The sequence below is a fragment of the Vipera ursinii genome (genome assembly GCF_947247035.1).
Source record: "Vipera ursinii genome assembly, chromosome: 2".
NCBI classification, from domain to species: Eukaryota; Metazoa; Chordata; class Lepidosauria; order Squamata; family Viperidae; genus Vipera; species Vipera ursinii.
The window spans coordinates 183,986,714-184,002,223 of record NC_139513.1 but is presented as its reverse complement, the minus strand read 5'-3'; the positions used below and the strand labels follow the sequence as shown (position 1 = coordinate 184,002,223).

Sequence of the window (15,510 nt, the reverse complement as noted above, 5' to 3'; positions counted from 1 at the left end):
CAGTAAGTTTTTTTTAAATTTATTTAAAATACATTGTGAAAACTCAGCTGTCTTATGTTATATCTTATCTTATGTTATAAAATGAAAAGTATGCCATTTGCAATTAACTTGGCATAAAATAATTCATTTGCATTTAATTGTAATTGTTCAAAGAATGTTCGGAAAAATGTTCGGCCCTCCAGCATGTTCACTTCATCCAATCTGGCCCTCTTTGAAAAAAGTTTGGACACCCCTGGCTTAAATGGACTCCAGAAGATGGTAGAGGACAGGAAGGCCTGGAGGAACATTGTCCATAGGGTCACGATGGGTCGGACACGACTTCTCAGCTAACAACAACAACAACAATTATTTCAACACCAATACATTTTAACAACATATTCTAAATGTAAATGAATGCAAATGCGAATTATACAATTTTTGTGCAAAAATAAAACAAAGAACAGATTTAAGAGCTGTTATCATTAGTTATCCTTAGATAAAAAATAATTCCATCATCCAAAACTTTGTTATACTGTATTTAATGGACAGATGCTTTGGGATTAAAAAAAAAGACTGACTACATTTGATTGTGTATCACCATGGTATTAAGACAAAATTCGAACAGTGTATGAAAAATAAAGGTTCCCTAAACGTCTGCTGGCTATATCCATACATTTTCCTTGATAGCACTCTATTGCCTTCTTTTTACCATTTTTTTCAACTTCCCAGCTTAAAAAAGGCAAGGCGTCCTGCACCAGGAGCTGAAAGTTTGTTTAAGCAGGTTGCTAGGCAACCTGTTCACACTCGGCCCTTCTTACCCTCCCACTTTTGAATTAGGCTGTACAAAACGTGTTTCGTTCTATTTGAGCCATCTGAAGGCCCGTCGCTGCGATGCATTCTGCTGCTCTGCAATCTGGCTTCCTTGTTGGTGTGCTGCTGAGGAGAATTTGGCTCTCCGGAACAATTTCCTTCAGCTTTTTTTTCTCTGTGTGTGTGTGTGCAAAAAAAGGTGCCAGAACACCGTTCTGAGCGTTCTATGGAAAAAAAAGCCCTGGCTTTAGGACATGACCCCCAGATATGGTAACAAGTACCTGGTCTTTGATTACATTTCCAACAAACATTTGTAGACCACGCCTCCAGAGAAGATGGCCGCTCACGGCTGAGTGCTAGGAGCGAGGGAACGAGTCTTGACATACCGGGCATTGATGGCATTGATGGGGCTGTTGCTTTGTTGCCCGGGTGGGTGACGGGACCCTCCGGGACCCAGATGAAGTCCTTTGTGGACGCTGGAGGTGACGGCGATGACGACGGCGAGGTGACTTGGGCGGCGGGGCGGCGAGGCTCTCGGACCTATGGTGGCCAAGCAAGGTGGCTTGAGCAGCTTGGACAGCGACGCTCCGGGCCTACGGCAGCCTATAGTCAGACCTGCTGCAGCCTGCGGTGGGCCTGTTGCAGCCTGCGGCCTGCGGCGGACCTGCAGCAGCCTAGAGAGGCGGTCTGGACCTGCGGCGGGGTTGTGATGGCCTGCAACAGCCTGGAGAAGCAGTCCGGGTGGCAAGGCTCCTGGCCTTGTGGCTGCCGAGTCCATCTGCTCATCTGTTCAATCAGTGAGCTTCCCCCTCTGGTGGAGGTTCCTTGGAAGGTGGAGGCTGCCATTCGCTGGATTGAGCACCGTTTGGAGCCCTCCTGGACTTGTTTGGAGGGTGGAAACATCTGTGGCCGCTTGAAGTTGGGGATGGAGGTGGAGCGTGCCAGATGGCGCCCGAGATGGTGGTTATCTTCTTGGGGGCCATACTAGAGAACTGAGGTGAGCCTCCTTCATTTTCCGCATCCGGAGACTTATTACAGCCCCTTTTGGTCGCAATTACATTCAAGGAATGGAGATGGATGACTGGCCCGGCCCCTGTTGCCACCCATTGACATCCTTGGTGGCTTTGGAGGTCTTTGGAGGTCTTTGGAGGTGCGGCTTGGTGATATTGGGCAACAGAGGGACCCAGCTGTTGCCGGCTGGGCCTGGAATCTGGAGCCCAAGACTTATTTACATCTGCTTATCATCGGAACTACGAATGCCATCACCAATAGACTGTTTTACTATCACCCAGCCATCAGACTTTTTCTCCTTCTGCGACCTACCCAGAGCTGGACAGTGGTTTCTCCCTGAGATTGGAAGATCTTGGTCACTGTGAGAGGGTGACCATGTTTTGGGAGTCACTGTCCAGCTCTGTGGACTTATTATTAATATGCATTTTGTTCCAACCGAATCATTCCTTTTGCTTTTATCTTTTGATGGCTTATACTGTAAGTGAGTTGCTTGCCCTGAGAGATTCCCCCCTCTCTCAGATGTGGCCATCCAATCTGTGCCGCTATTTCCTTAATGATGGGTCTTGGGACCCCGAGAGGTGGCATGGTGCAAAAAGGAGGCTTTTGGGTTTTCTTATAAAAACTTTTAATGGGTTAGGGAGGGGGAAGGGCTATCAGGCCCGACAGAATGAGGGGGGGTTGCCGGACCTATTTCAGCCTAGGTTGGCTGATGGTCATGGCAATAAGGGGGCCGGGGAGAGTCCTGGGGCCCAGGGGGATGCGGTGGGGATAGCGATCCCCACGGTGATTGGGAATGGTGGCAGATGGATGAACAGAGGGCCATATCATAATCTGGGATTGCGCCCTCGCTATTTTCAAGCTGTGGTGCGCTCCGACCCTCTGGCTGTCACCTGCTTTCCCGGGGGAGCGGTAGGGCAGATACCTGAGCTCAGGCTGATTTATTTGAATGCCAGGTCTGTTGTGAATAAAGCTCCCCTCATCCGTGATTTGATCGAGGAGAAAGACGCAGACCTGGCATGCATTACGGAAACTTGGTTGGGCTCGGAGGGAGGGGTCCCTCTGATTCATTTATGCCCTCCAGGTTTCCGTGTGCTGCATCAGCCTCGGGCTCAGGGTAGGGGCAGTGGGGTGGTGGTTGTTATTAGAGAGGCCCTTTATCCGCAGGAGGCCACTGCCCCTTAGATAGGGGTATTTAATAATTAAATTAAATTAAATTAAATTAAATTAAATTAAATTAAATTAAATTAAATTAAATTAAGTATTTTTAAACATTTTAGCTAGTCTCACTGGTGTCATGTGCCATCTATAAAACATTTTATACAAATTTTCTTTATATGATACAGCTTTGGTTAATCTAATATATCTGTCCCATAGCTTTTCCCATTCTTCAAGCTCTATAGTATGTCCAACATTTTTTGCCCATATTATCATTGTTTCTTTAACTTGTTCCTCCTCCATCTTTAAGTTAAGCAGTAATCTATAGACTTTTTTAATCAGCTTTTCATCTGTTTTTAGCAATGTGAGATCAAGTTCTGTCTGTTCCTTATAGAGCCCCATTTTTTCATGTCTTTTTCATATCTTGATTGGATTTGTAAATATGGCCACCATGATTGGTTAATACCTTGTTGTTGTAAGTCTAGTCTATATTTCAATCTTCCTTCATTGTCCAATAAGTCTTTATATGTTACAAGTTTATCATCGTTAATTAAGTTTGGGTAAGCAAAGGCTTCCATTGTTGAAAGTCATTCAAGTATCTTGGTATAATTTTTTTCTTTTCTTTTTTCCCATTCTAAGAGAAGTGCATTTCTTATTGCATGGTTCTGAAAAGATCTGTGTACTTTATTCTTTCCATAGAACAGAAAGGCATGCCAGCCAATCTGCAGGTCATGCCCCTCGGTGTAGTAATCTTTTGTCTCTAAGTGTTATCCATTCTTTAATCCACGTTAAGATAGCTGCTTGGTAATATAATTTCCAGTCTGGGAGTCCAAATCCTCCCCTTTATCCGCAGGAGGCCACTGCCCCTTATATAGGTGGATGTGAGTCTCTCCTCTTAAGGTGGGTCCCTGGTGGTCAGTTGGGCCTGTTGCTTACGTACCTCTCTCCCAGCTGCGTGGCAATGGCTGTTCCCGGGTTACTCGATGCTCTCTCGGGGTTGGCGGTGGAATTTCCCAGATTTTTGGTGCTGGGGGATTTTAACCTACCTTACCTGGGGGGGGACATCAGAGGTGGCCCGAGAGTTCATGGCTTCCATGATGGCCATGGATCTGACCCAGATTATTCAGGATCCGACCCATGAGGGGGGAAACACGCCCGACCTTATTTTTATCTCCGGGCAGTGGCTTAATGATCTGGGTGGGGTTTCTCCATCTGTACAGCCCCTCTCATGGACAGATCATCATCTCCTGCAGCTGAGCCTCCGTCATGCCACCTCCTGCTGCTGGGAGGTGGAACCGACCAGGTGCTTCTGCCCCAGGTGCCTGATGGATCCAGAAAGGTTTCAGATGGTGCTTGGTTTGATTCCTGCCTCCCTCTCCCACAGCCTGATCGAGACCTTGGTCAACGCCTAGCAATGGGCTGCTTCTGAGGCTCTCGACCGCGTTGTTCCTTTGGGGCCTCTGACCTGGCGCAGGTCCCAGTTGGCCCCATGGTTCTCCATGGACCTACGGGAGATGAAGCGCTGGAGGAGGTGCCTAGAGAGCGTTTGGAGATCCAGTCGGTCCAAATCTGACTGAGTGCAGTTAAGATCTTTCACTAGATCTTATCTTGTGGAAATGGAGGCGGCGAAGCGTACTTACTTTGCCGCCCTCATTGCATCCACAGATAATTGCCTGGCCGCCCTGTTTAGGGTGACCCGCTCCCTTCTAAATCAATGGACAGGGGAAGATCCCTTGCGGGGACGGGCTGAGGAGTTTAGTCAGCATCGACTGGACAAGATCTCTCAGATTTGGACAAGCCTGGACTCCGATTGGGCAGTGTCTGATGAGGAAGAAGCGATAGGTCTGGCCAATATTATATGGGAGGAGTTTGACCCTGTGACTCTGGGTGGTTTATGCAGCTTGGTAGGTTACACTTGGCTGGCTCCAGGCAGTGATCAATGCTTCTTTGGGTGAGGGGTGTTTCCCTGCCACCTTGAAGGAGGCGGTGGTGAGGCCCTTCCTCAAGAAACCTGCTCTGGACCCAGCTATTTTAAATAATTTTCTTCCTGTCTCCAACCTTCGCTTTCTTGCGAAGGTTGTTGAGAGCATGGTGGCACGGCAGCTCCCGTTGGTCCTGGAGGAAACTGAGTATCTGGATCTGTACCAATCGGGTTTCAGGCCTGGGTACAGCATGGAGATGGCATTGGTCGCGCTGGTAGATTATCTCTGGTAGGCTCGGGATAGGGGTTATTCCTCTATCCTGGTCCTATTACATCTCTCAGCGGCTTTTGATACCATCGACCATAGTATCTTGCTGCGACGTCTCCAGGGGTTGGGAGTGGGAGGCACCGTCTTATGGTGGTTCTCCTCCTACCTCTCGGGCCATTCACAGACAGTGTTGCAGGAGGACAGAGGTCAACCCTGAGGCCCCTTGATTGTGGGGTGCCTTAGGGGTCAGTCCTCTGTCCCCTCCTGTTCAACATCTACATGAAGCCACTGGGTGAGATCATACATGGTTTTGGAGTGAGGTATCATCAATATGCTGATGATACCCAGCTTTTTATCTCCACTCCGAACCAACCCAGTGATGCCCTCAACATGATGTCCCGTTGCCTGGAAGCGGTGCAGATCTGGATGGGGAAGAACAGGCTCCAACTCAACCCGGCCAAGACCGAGTGGCTCTACGTATCGGCATCTCATATTGTCCAAGATTCACCATCTTTGGTTATGGGGGGAGAGGTGTTGCCTCCCGTTGATAGGGCATGCAACTTGGGTGTCCTCCTGGATGCACGACTCAATTTAGAAGACCATATAGGGGTCGTGGCCAGGGAGGCATTTGCCCAGGTTCACCTGGTGCACCAGTTGCACCCCTATCTGGACCGTGATGCCTTACGTACGGTCACTCATGCACTCGTTACCTCCCGTGTAGATTACTGCAATGTACTCTACATGGGGCTGCCCTTGGAGGCCACCCGGAGGCTTCAGCTGGTGCAGAATGCGGCCACACGGGTTGTGGTGGGAGCATCCCGATACTCCCATATTACACCCCTCCTGCGTGAGCTGCCTTGGTTGCTAGTTGCCCTCCGGGTGAGGTTCAAGGTGCTGGTTCTTACTTATAAAGCCCTAGATGGCTTAGGTCTGGGATATTTGCAGGACTGTCTGCTGTCAGGAATGACTTCCCATCACCCTGTGCGCTCACACAGAGAGGGTCTTCTCAGGGTGCCGTCGGCCAGACAATGTCAGCTGGTGACCCCCAGGGGGAGGGCCTTCTCTGTCGGGGCGCCTGCCCTTTGGAATCAGCTCCCCCAAGAACTTCAAATGGCCCCAGATCTCCGGTCCTTTCGTCGCGACCTAAAGACATACCTTTTCCAACTGGCCGACCTGGAGTGACATTGGGGGTTTTAATTATGTTTTCAATTTTTACAGGTTTTAGTGGGGCTTTGTAAAATTTAATTTCTTTTAATATTTGTATTCATTGTTTTTATTGTTGTTTTTATTGTTGTTAGCTGCCCTGAGTCCTTCGGGAGATAGGGCGGCATATAAGTCCCAAAATTAAATTAAATTAAATTAAATTAAATTAAATTAAATTAAATTAAATTAAATTAAATTAAATTAAATTAAATTAAATTAAATTAAATTAAATTAAATTAAATTATTAAATTAAATTAAATTAAATTAAATTAAATTAAATTATTAAATTAAATTAAATTAAATTAAATTAAATTAAATTAAATTAAATTAAGTATTTTTAAACATTTTAGCTAGTCTCACTGGTGTCATGTGCCATCTATAAAACATTTTATACAAATTTTCTTTATATGATACAGCTTTGGTTAATCTAATATATCTGTCCCATAGCTTTTCCCATTCTTCAAGCTCTATAGTATGTCCAACATTTTTTGCCCATATTATCATTGTTTCTTTAACTTGTTCCTCCTCCATCTTTAAGTTAAGCAGTAATCTATAGACTTTTTTAATCAGCTTTTCATCTGTTTTTAGCAATGTGAGATCAAGTTCTGTCTGTTCCTTATAGAGCCCCATTTTTTCATGTCTTTTTCATATCTTGATTGGATTTGTAAATATGGCCACCATGATTGGTTAATACCTTGTTGTTGTAAGTCTAGTCTATATTTCAATCTTCCTTCATTGTCCAATAAGTCTTTATATGTTACAAGTTTATCATCGTTAATTAAGTTTGGGTAAGCAAAGGCTTCCATTGTTGAAAGTCATTCAAGTATCTTGGTATAATTTTTTCTTTTCTTTTTTCCCATTCTAAGAGAAGTGCATTTCTTATTGCATGGTTCTGAAAAGATCTGTGTACTTTATTCTTTCCATAGAACAGAAAGGCATGCCAGCCAATCTGCAGGTCATGCCCCTCGGTGTAGTAATCTTTTGTCTCTAAGTGTTATCCATTCTTTAATCCACGTTAAGATAGCTGCTTGGTAATATAATTTCCAGTCTGGGAGTCCAAATCCTCCCCTTTCTCTAACGTCCTGTAGCAATTTGACTTTAATTCATGCTTTTTTACCTTGCCAAACAAATTTCAATATTATGGTATTCAGTTTATCAAAAAAGGCTTTTTCTAATTTTACCAGAATGGTTTGAAATAAAAAAAGTATTTTCGGTAAGATATTCGTTTTAATTGTAGCTATTCTCCCCAATGTTGACAGATTGAGATTTTTCCACTTTTCTAAGTCCAATTTTATTTGTTTTAATAATTTTGTATAGTTGTCATCTTTCAGTGTTATACATCTTGCTGTTAAATAAATTCCCAAGTATTTAACTTTTTTAACTATTTGAAGATTTGTTTTTCTTGCAAGTTGCATTTTCTGTTTTTCTGTTAAGTTCTTTGTCAAAACTTTAGTCTTTTCTCTATTTATTATCAGGCCTACAACCTCACCATATTGTTCTATTATGGCCAACAATTTTGTGCTTGTTTTCAGAGGTTCTTCCCATATAAAGAACAAATCATCCGCGAATGCCTGCAATTTATATTTTTCATTCTTTATCTCCAGTCCTTTGATCTCAGAGTCTTGTCTAATATTTCTCTTCAATACTTCCAAGGTTGATATGAATAGAAATGGGGATAAAGGACATCCTTGTCTTGTGCCATTTTTAATATCAAAGTTTTCTATGTAGTCTCCATTTACAATTACTCTAGCAGTCTGTTTATAATAAATTGCATAAATTGCATTCATTTTCCCCAAAATCCATTTCCAGAAGTTGCTGAAACATAAATTGCCAATTTAAGTTATCAAACGCCTTTTGTGCATCAAGAAATATCAAATCCATCTATTTGCCTGGATGAGCTTCATAAATACTCTAGAACATCCAAAATTGTTCTTAAATTGTTTTTTTATCTGTCTTTTAGGCATTATAAAGGCAAAGATTTTATAGTCTACATTTAGCAATGAAATTGGTCTGTAATATTTTATATGTAACAAATCTGTATCTTCTTTGGGTATTAAAGTGATATTAGCTTCAGTCCATGTCTTTGGTATTTTGGTTTTTAGGAGAGTTTCATTACAAAGTTCTTTCAGGATCAGAGTAAGGACTTCTTTTAATGCAGTGTAGTATTCTACAGATAGTCCATGTGGCCCCAGAGTCTTGTCCTTTTTTTGCCTTTTTATAGCTTCTATAGTCTCCATCATTGTTATTGGTTTGTTCAATATATTTTGGATATTCTGAGGAATACTATTTAGAAGGTAGCAAGCTGCCTTCTGAAGTATGGACAGATCACAAAAATTTAGAGGCACTAAAAACTCCCTGCAAATTGTCCCCAAAGCAAGTGTGATGGGCACAGTACTTTAACTATTTTAACTTTACTTTAAAGTACATACCGGGAAGGAAAAACCTCCTAGCTGATGTGCTATCCCAATTGCCACAATACAAAAGTGAACACGAAGAGGTCTACGAGGCAATTATCCCCAGTTCACAACCTGCAGGACAACTCACACCTCACAGAACCCCAAATCCTGATGACCCGGGAGTGAAGAAGATAAAATGAGAGCTCCAGGGCTTCCGGTTTGTGCGTGTGGCACTTGCGAACGTGCAAGAAGAGCTCTCTCCCTGCTGTCTGATCTTTCTTTCTTGGAGGACCCTGAAAAGGGTCAAAAGTCAGCCTGGAGAGGTGACCACCACGAGGAGGCCCTCCTTGTAATTGCAGAAGGGCGGCAGCCCTCTGCTCGAATCTGGAGCATCTCCTTTGGCCCGAAGAAGAGATCGGCCATCAAGACAGCCAATCATTAAGCTGTTCCCTGCTGAAAGCCCAAAGCACCATCTAGCACTACTAAGCAATCTGGAGGACCTGGGTGAGACCTTACCTTTCTTATTCCCCTAACTACCTTCCTTTGGGACGTTTCTGAAAATTTCCTCCCCCTATTTTGAGAGACCGATGACTCCATACTTGGGGAATAAATTTTAAAGCCTTAAAAGAAATCAAATGGCTAAGCAAAGAAATTAAGCAATATTATTTGTACTTATTAAAAAGCTTTTATTTTTGTGGGGATCTACCACCCTATTTCCTGCTTAAGCTGTGAATTAAGGGAAAAATGGACTAATTGAACAAAAGCTTTATATTAATCTGGAAAAAGACTTTATATCTTATTCTATATGCTATTGATGACATCTTGTGGCAAAACCTGGTATAGCAAGTAAACCTTTTTTTATTGTGAGAGCTGACTGAATAACAGAGCTGTCCTTGACATTATCTTCAAAGATAAGAATTGGAAACACCTGGCACTGAAAACAATCTTCAGGAATACTGGAGGTGGACAATCATTCTTATTAAAATAGCCTCCATGAAAGACTTATCTGTAAACATCAACAAAATGGAGGAATATATCCCACCACTTAACTACAAACTGATACTTGACACAATCATGGCAATGACTGAGCAAATCAAAGCCAAACTGCAAGATAAATCTGACAGCTTAAAGCTACCAAATCAAACTTTGACTTTAAATGATGAATTGACAATCCAAAAACAAACAGAAGAAGTGGAAACTAACATTAAGGTAGGAGACTTTAAAGAACAACAAATACAATTTACATAGAACTTTGAAGCCCAAACCTCGACCTCAACTATAAAACCTACAACTCAAAAAACAATAGTACCTGAAGAAAGCAACATCAAGAGGGAAGATAAAAGACTTTCAAATACAGTACATTGACGACCCAGCCAATCAAATGATAACCATAACATCAGTTACTACTTCTAACCTAAGCCAGATGAAATTGGAAGAAGAAAAAGATCAAAATGAACTAATGACAATTACATTACACCAAACATCAAAAATTGAGCTATTAAAGCAATACTTCAATGATTACAAAGTGGACACTTTCTTTGCAAAACTGATAATTGGATGATCTACCTGGATTCAAACAATGTGTGTAGGAAGAAAGGGAGACACATCTGAGAATCTAAAGGCACCAATATGGAAGCCTGGTTGAAAAGAAGGTGCGAGTTAGATTTAAAAAATTAGACTTATATCTTTCTTCAGATTTGTAAGAATAGAGCTTAAAAAATTTATTTTAATGGGCTAAGGGGAATCCTTAAAAAATATAAACTGATTTTATATTTAGGTTTTAGATTGTTAAGGGAAAACAAAATTAAGCTATTAGAACATAACTCTGAACTATATTATAGAATCTGGAATGATATAATAATTTAATAATTGATGAACTATTAAGATGACATATAGAATATATTTGTTGTAATGATATAGACAGTGCTTTTTTGTAAAAGAAAAAGGTGCCAGAACTCACACATGTCATATAACCCGCCTTGCCTACCCTACAAGGTTCCATCCAAAAAAGGTGCCAGAACTCCGTTCTGAGCGTTCTATGAGAAAAAAAGCCCTGGATATAGATATAAATTGATTTTGTATTTAACTTTTAGGTGTCTAAGGGAAAGTAAAGTTGGCTATTAGAATTGATTTATATTATAGAATTTGGAAGGTTATATAACAAAAGATATTTTTCTAATAATTGGTGAATTATTAAGATGACAAATAGAATTTACTTTTAAAAATAAGAATGTATTGAAATGAACAATGTAAGCTCTGTAGACAGGATAATTACTTTTTATTGAAATAGGGAAATGTAGGTTACTCGAAAATTAAGTTTTCTTTTATAGATCATAGGCTATTCTAGGATATTCTATTGCAATTAGGTAAAACTTAAAAACAAGACATGGATATGTATAAGTGAAAATATATTGAAAATTCTTCTAATTGATTATGTCACAATTAGAAATGCATTAATTCGATTAATTTGATTATGTTAAACTAAGGGAATCAGAGAGGGAATCTTTGTTGATGCAACTTGAGCTATTTAAAAATAATTTGTTATTTACTATTGTTTACTTTTGAGTACCCAACCACCGTATTGCTTCACAAATATATGAATGTAAAATTAAAAAATGAATAAAACTTGTACAAAAAAAAAGAGAGACAGAGCTCCTTACCGATCAAGGGTTCAAAAATAATCAAACCTCTCTAACATTCAGGGATGGTTTGGCATACATGGGGGGGAAATTGTATCTACCTGAAACCCTCCGTCTCAATGCTCTCAGACACAGCCATGATGTAAAACAGGCTGGACACTTCAGATATTTAAAAACTCTACACCTCATCCGCCAGCAATTTTGGTGGCTGGGGCTAAAACAAGATGTGAAAAACTATGTCAAGAGTCATACCGTATGTGCCACCATGAAAAGAATTCCAGGGAAACCCCCTGGGTTACTGCAGTTGGTAGCTGACCCTTCTCAACCATGGGAAGAAATAGCTATGGACTTTATTGTAGACCTGCCCAACAGTAGAGGAAATACTATCATCTGGACTGTGATAGATCTGTTTTTGAAGCAGGCTCACTTTATTGCCTATAAAGGACTCCCATCTGCACAACGACTGACTAAATTGTTCCTGAAACATATCTACTGACTGCATGGTGCCCCTAAGTGAATAATTTCAGATAGAGGAGTGCAGTTCACAGCGAAAATTTGGAGGAATTTCCTTAAATTAATTGGATCATCCCAAGGCTTATCATCTGCTTTTCATCCAGCTACCAATGGGGCTGCAGAATCCGCTAACAAAATAGTGGAGCAATATCTCAGATGCTATGTTTCTTACCAACAAACTGAACTGACCTCCTCCCTTTCGCCAAGGTGGCCTACAATAATTCTGTTCACAGCAGCACTGGCTACACGCCTTTCAAAGTAGCCACAGGAAAAGAGTTCAGCCCAATGCCTGACTATTATTAGGTGCCCTCCGCTTCCCAGACACTTGATCAATGGGTGAGGGGGTGGGAAGAGGTTTGGAGAAACACAAAAACGGCACTAAAAAAGACTTCTGAGACTTATAAAAAACAGGCTGATAAAAATAGGGCTCCCCAAAGAACATTCCAAGTTGGGGAAAAGGTTTATTTGTCAACTAAATATTTACATCTCAAATTACCCAGCAAGAAATTGGGACTGAAATTCTTGGGGCCTTTCCCCATTGTGAAAACCTGGTCACAGTAAAATTGAAACTCCTCAGACTTTTGGGGAAAATTCACCCAGTGTTCCATTGTAGCTTGAAACCTTTTCAAGCCTCCACTTTAAGACCTCCCCCTAAGAAAGCACCTGGACCCCTCGTAGTAGCAGCTCAGATCCATTATGAAGTGAAACATTTTCTTGACTCTAGAATCTTTAAGGGAAAATTGCAGTACCTAGTACAATGGAAGGGATATCCATTGTCTGAAGCCATTTGGGTGAAATCTACCAATGTGAAAGCTGACAGACTTATCAAAAAGTTTTATGAGAAACACTCCAACAAACCAAAAGCCAGCTCCTAACTTGTGTTTGTTTACATTACAGGATCTGTTCTTTTTGTAAGGGGGCCCGGATGTCAATGCTGCAAACACTGACATATTTTTGCACTGACAATATAAGAGACAGCCTGTTACTTTGAATTGCTTCACTTTGGGGGAAAACAGTGGATGTTTTTTGATTAGAAAAGCCCACGTACAGAATGGGAAGTGAAACCTCATATGTAAAACTAATTGGATAATGTGATTTATGACGTGTAGATAAGGGTGGGGATTGTATGTGTTACAAATGGGTTTGGGGGGAGGAGATCTCAGATTCTGGCATCCCTCCATGAGTGCCGATATTTCGTTTCATTGTTAAGACTTTTTAGATAAACAATGCATGCATTTTGTTTGAACTGTCTCATTTATCGGAACCATGACACCCAGCTTGACGAGAGTCCCTCCCTGCAAACAGTGCCTCTCAGCTCTCCCCTGTGAGTGTGCCACTCTGGGTGTGTTGGAGCCAGTGAGCCAGAGAGCAGTTGTGAGGGTGTTTCCAAATAGGATGAAATTCCACAGAAATCAATGGCTCATGGTGGATTTGAGTTAGGAGGGAAGAGAAGGGGCAGGATCTCTCTCCCCATATCAGAAAACTATTGTTAAGGGGGTTTCTAGCACCAGAATGGGATGACTTATAGCTGCAATGCAAAGTTGTAATTCTTAGAAGGGGGAGGACAGTGGAGCAAACTGAATCTTCTCTTGGCCCTGGGGTGGGGAACATGTCCATCCCCCCTTTTTTTGCTTGATTCCAAGAAAGGTTATAAGTGCTCTGGCATCACTGCAGAGCTTTTAATGCAAATGGACATTTGAACTCTTTCAAATTCTCTCCCCCCACCCCCATGATCTGAAAGGAAGTTTTTCTGGGGAGGCAGTGGATTAACCACTGCCAGGTTCCAGTGCAAGCTCCAGGAGGCACACACACGGCTGCCAGCAGTTTAGGGAGGTGAGGAGCTGGTGGGGCATCATGTCCCCACTTCCAGTTGGCCAGGGAGACATGTTCCATGCTGACCTGACCATGCCGAGCTATTTGCAGCCACCCAGGCATGCCCATCTGCCCACCCCCACCTGGTCACAGAGTCATCCACTCTGAGTCATCCGTATCAACCCAGCTGCACCCACTCCTTTGCGTTCACCTAGCAACACCCACTCAGTCAAGATCCATCCAAACATACCCATTCATGCCCACCCATCCATGCCCATCCAACAAGATCTAATAGGGAAGGTACTCTTTTAGTCCCTCCTTGAAGGATGGCCATCTCAGGTAGCACAAAGCCTTTTTATTGCTGTCTTCTTCCTTAATTTTTATGAGTAATGGTAATTTTACATGACCATTGGAAGAAAATGGTGTGGATAGGGTTAGGATAAATATTTCCACTGGCACTAGGTGAATTTAAGATTAGAGGTTTAACTGAAGCCTATTTATGCCTTTACATAGTACATAGTTCAAAAATAAAATTATTAAATTATAATGTTATTATTAATAATTCTTTAATCAATATTTCAAAACAACTCATTTTCTAATACAATTTTTTTAAGTTGCATGTGTCATTTATTTTCTTCTACTTCTTCAGGAATTAAAGCAAGATATTTCCAGTTTTCGCTTTGAAGTATTGGGTCTTTTAAAAGGAAAAAAGCTGACTAATCTACAACACTCTAAAACTAGCACAGAAGGCTCCTCCTCCTTGACAGAATCTGATGAAGAGAGTGAAAGTGGAAGAAATGAAAAAATCACAAAGAAAAACCTCAGTCTTTTCGAAATAACTACAATGATTCATCCAAGAGTAGTGGCAAGAGTTTCTGAAGCATACAACCAAAGCAATGGGTCGGCAGTGAGGTCAACTGAGTCCACAAAGGAAAAACAAAAAAAAGTAAACTTTATAGCTGATGTAAAAAAGTTTAGGTTATTTCATAGACAATCAAATAATTCTACTGAGCACAGTACAAAAAATATTTATTCAATTTCTGAAGAAATTTCCCATCAAAAAGTAGAACATAAGAAAGTAATTGAAGTCGGAAATAAATCATTGGCTGTGAACTGTGAGCTAAACAAACATGATTTCAGTACAAAGTGCACAGTTCCCAATAATAAGCAAGGTAGAAAGAAGACTTTAGACTCCATGCTGAATAAGAAAGCTGCTCCTTTTGACTGGAGGACCACCAAGGGGCAGGTCTCAGATTTCCCCAGAGAAAATTATTTGCTAAACAATGAGCAGGACATCAGCATCATAAAGGAAGAAACAAATATTCAGAGCAGCTATATGATAACAAGGTTGTGATGAAAGCAGGCACAACCTGTAAAACTATGTATAAACCGCAAAATGCTTTGAAGCAGAAATATTTAAAATTAGTTACCAAATACAGCATTAGAATATTCAAGAACTGTAGGACAAAATGTTGTAATATAGTTCTATGATGAAAAATAAAAAGAAAAATTGGTTTTGTAATCTGCTTTTGTTTTCACAATTATTTTTACAGTTTTTTTAAACAGAAGTATCTGATATTCTTCTATTGTTGAAATAAACACAGTAAAATTTATAGCTATCTTTTTCAATCTGAAGTATAAAAATTTGCTTTGTGATAGTTGATACCCATAGAAAATATTTTTCTATGCCTCTTCAGACAAAGAGCAAAGCCTGAAAAAAACCTTCTTTTCCTGCATCTCCAGGCCAGGGAGAACATAATTAAGTGTACGTGTTTCAAATTCGGTCTCTCTCAAAAGTGAAGC

General features: G+C 41.3%; 1 protein-coding gene across 1 annotated transcript in view; it reads left to right on the top strand.

Annotated features, from left to right (window-relative positions):
• The window catches only part of TRPC4 (transient receptor potential cation channel subfamily C member 4), a gene marked incomplete at both ends in the record, with an annotated part of 235,661 nt that extends 220,600 nt beyond the window's left edge, over positions 1-15,061 (top strand). Inside the window, one exon of the mRNA XM_083354460.1 lies at positions 14,357-15,061. Within this exon, the coding sequence (XP_083210586.1) occupies positions 14,357-15,061 (705 nt within the window). The remainder of the gene's footprint in view (positions 1-14,356) is intronic.
• Positions 15,062-15,510: the final 449 nt, after the last annotated feature.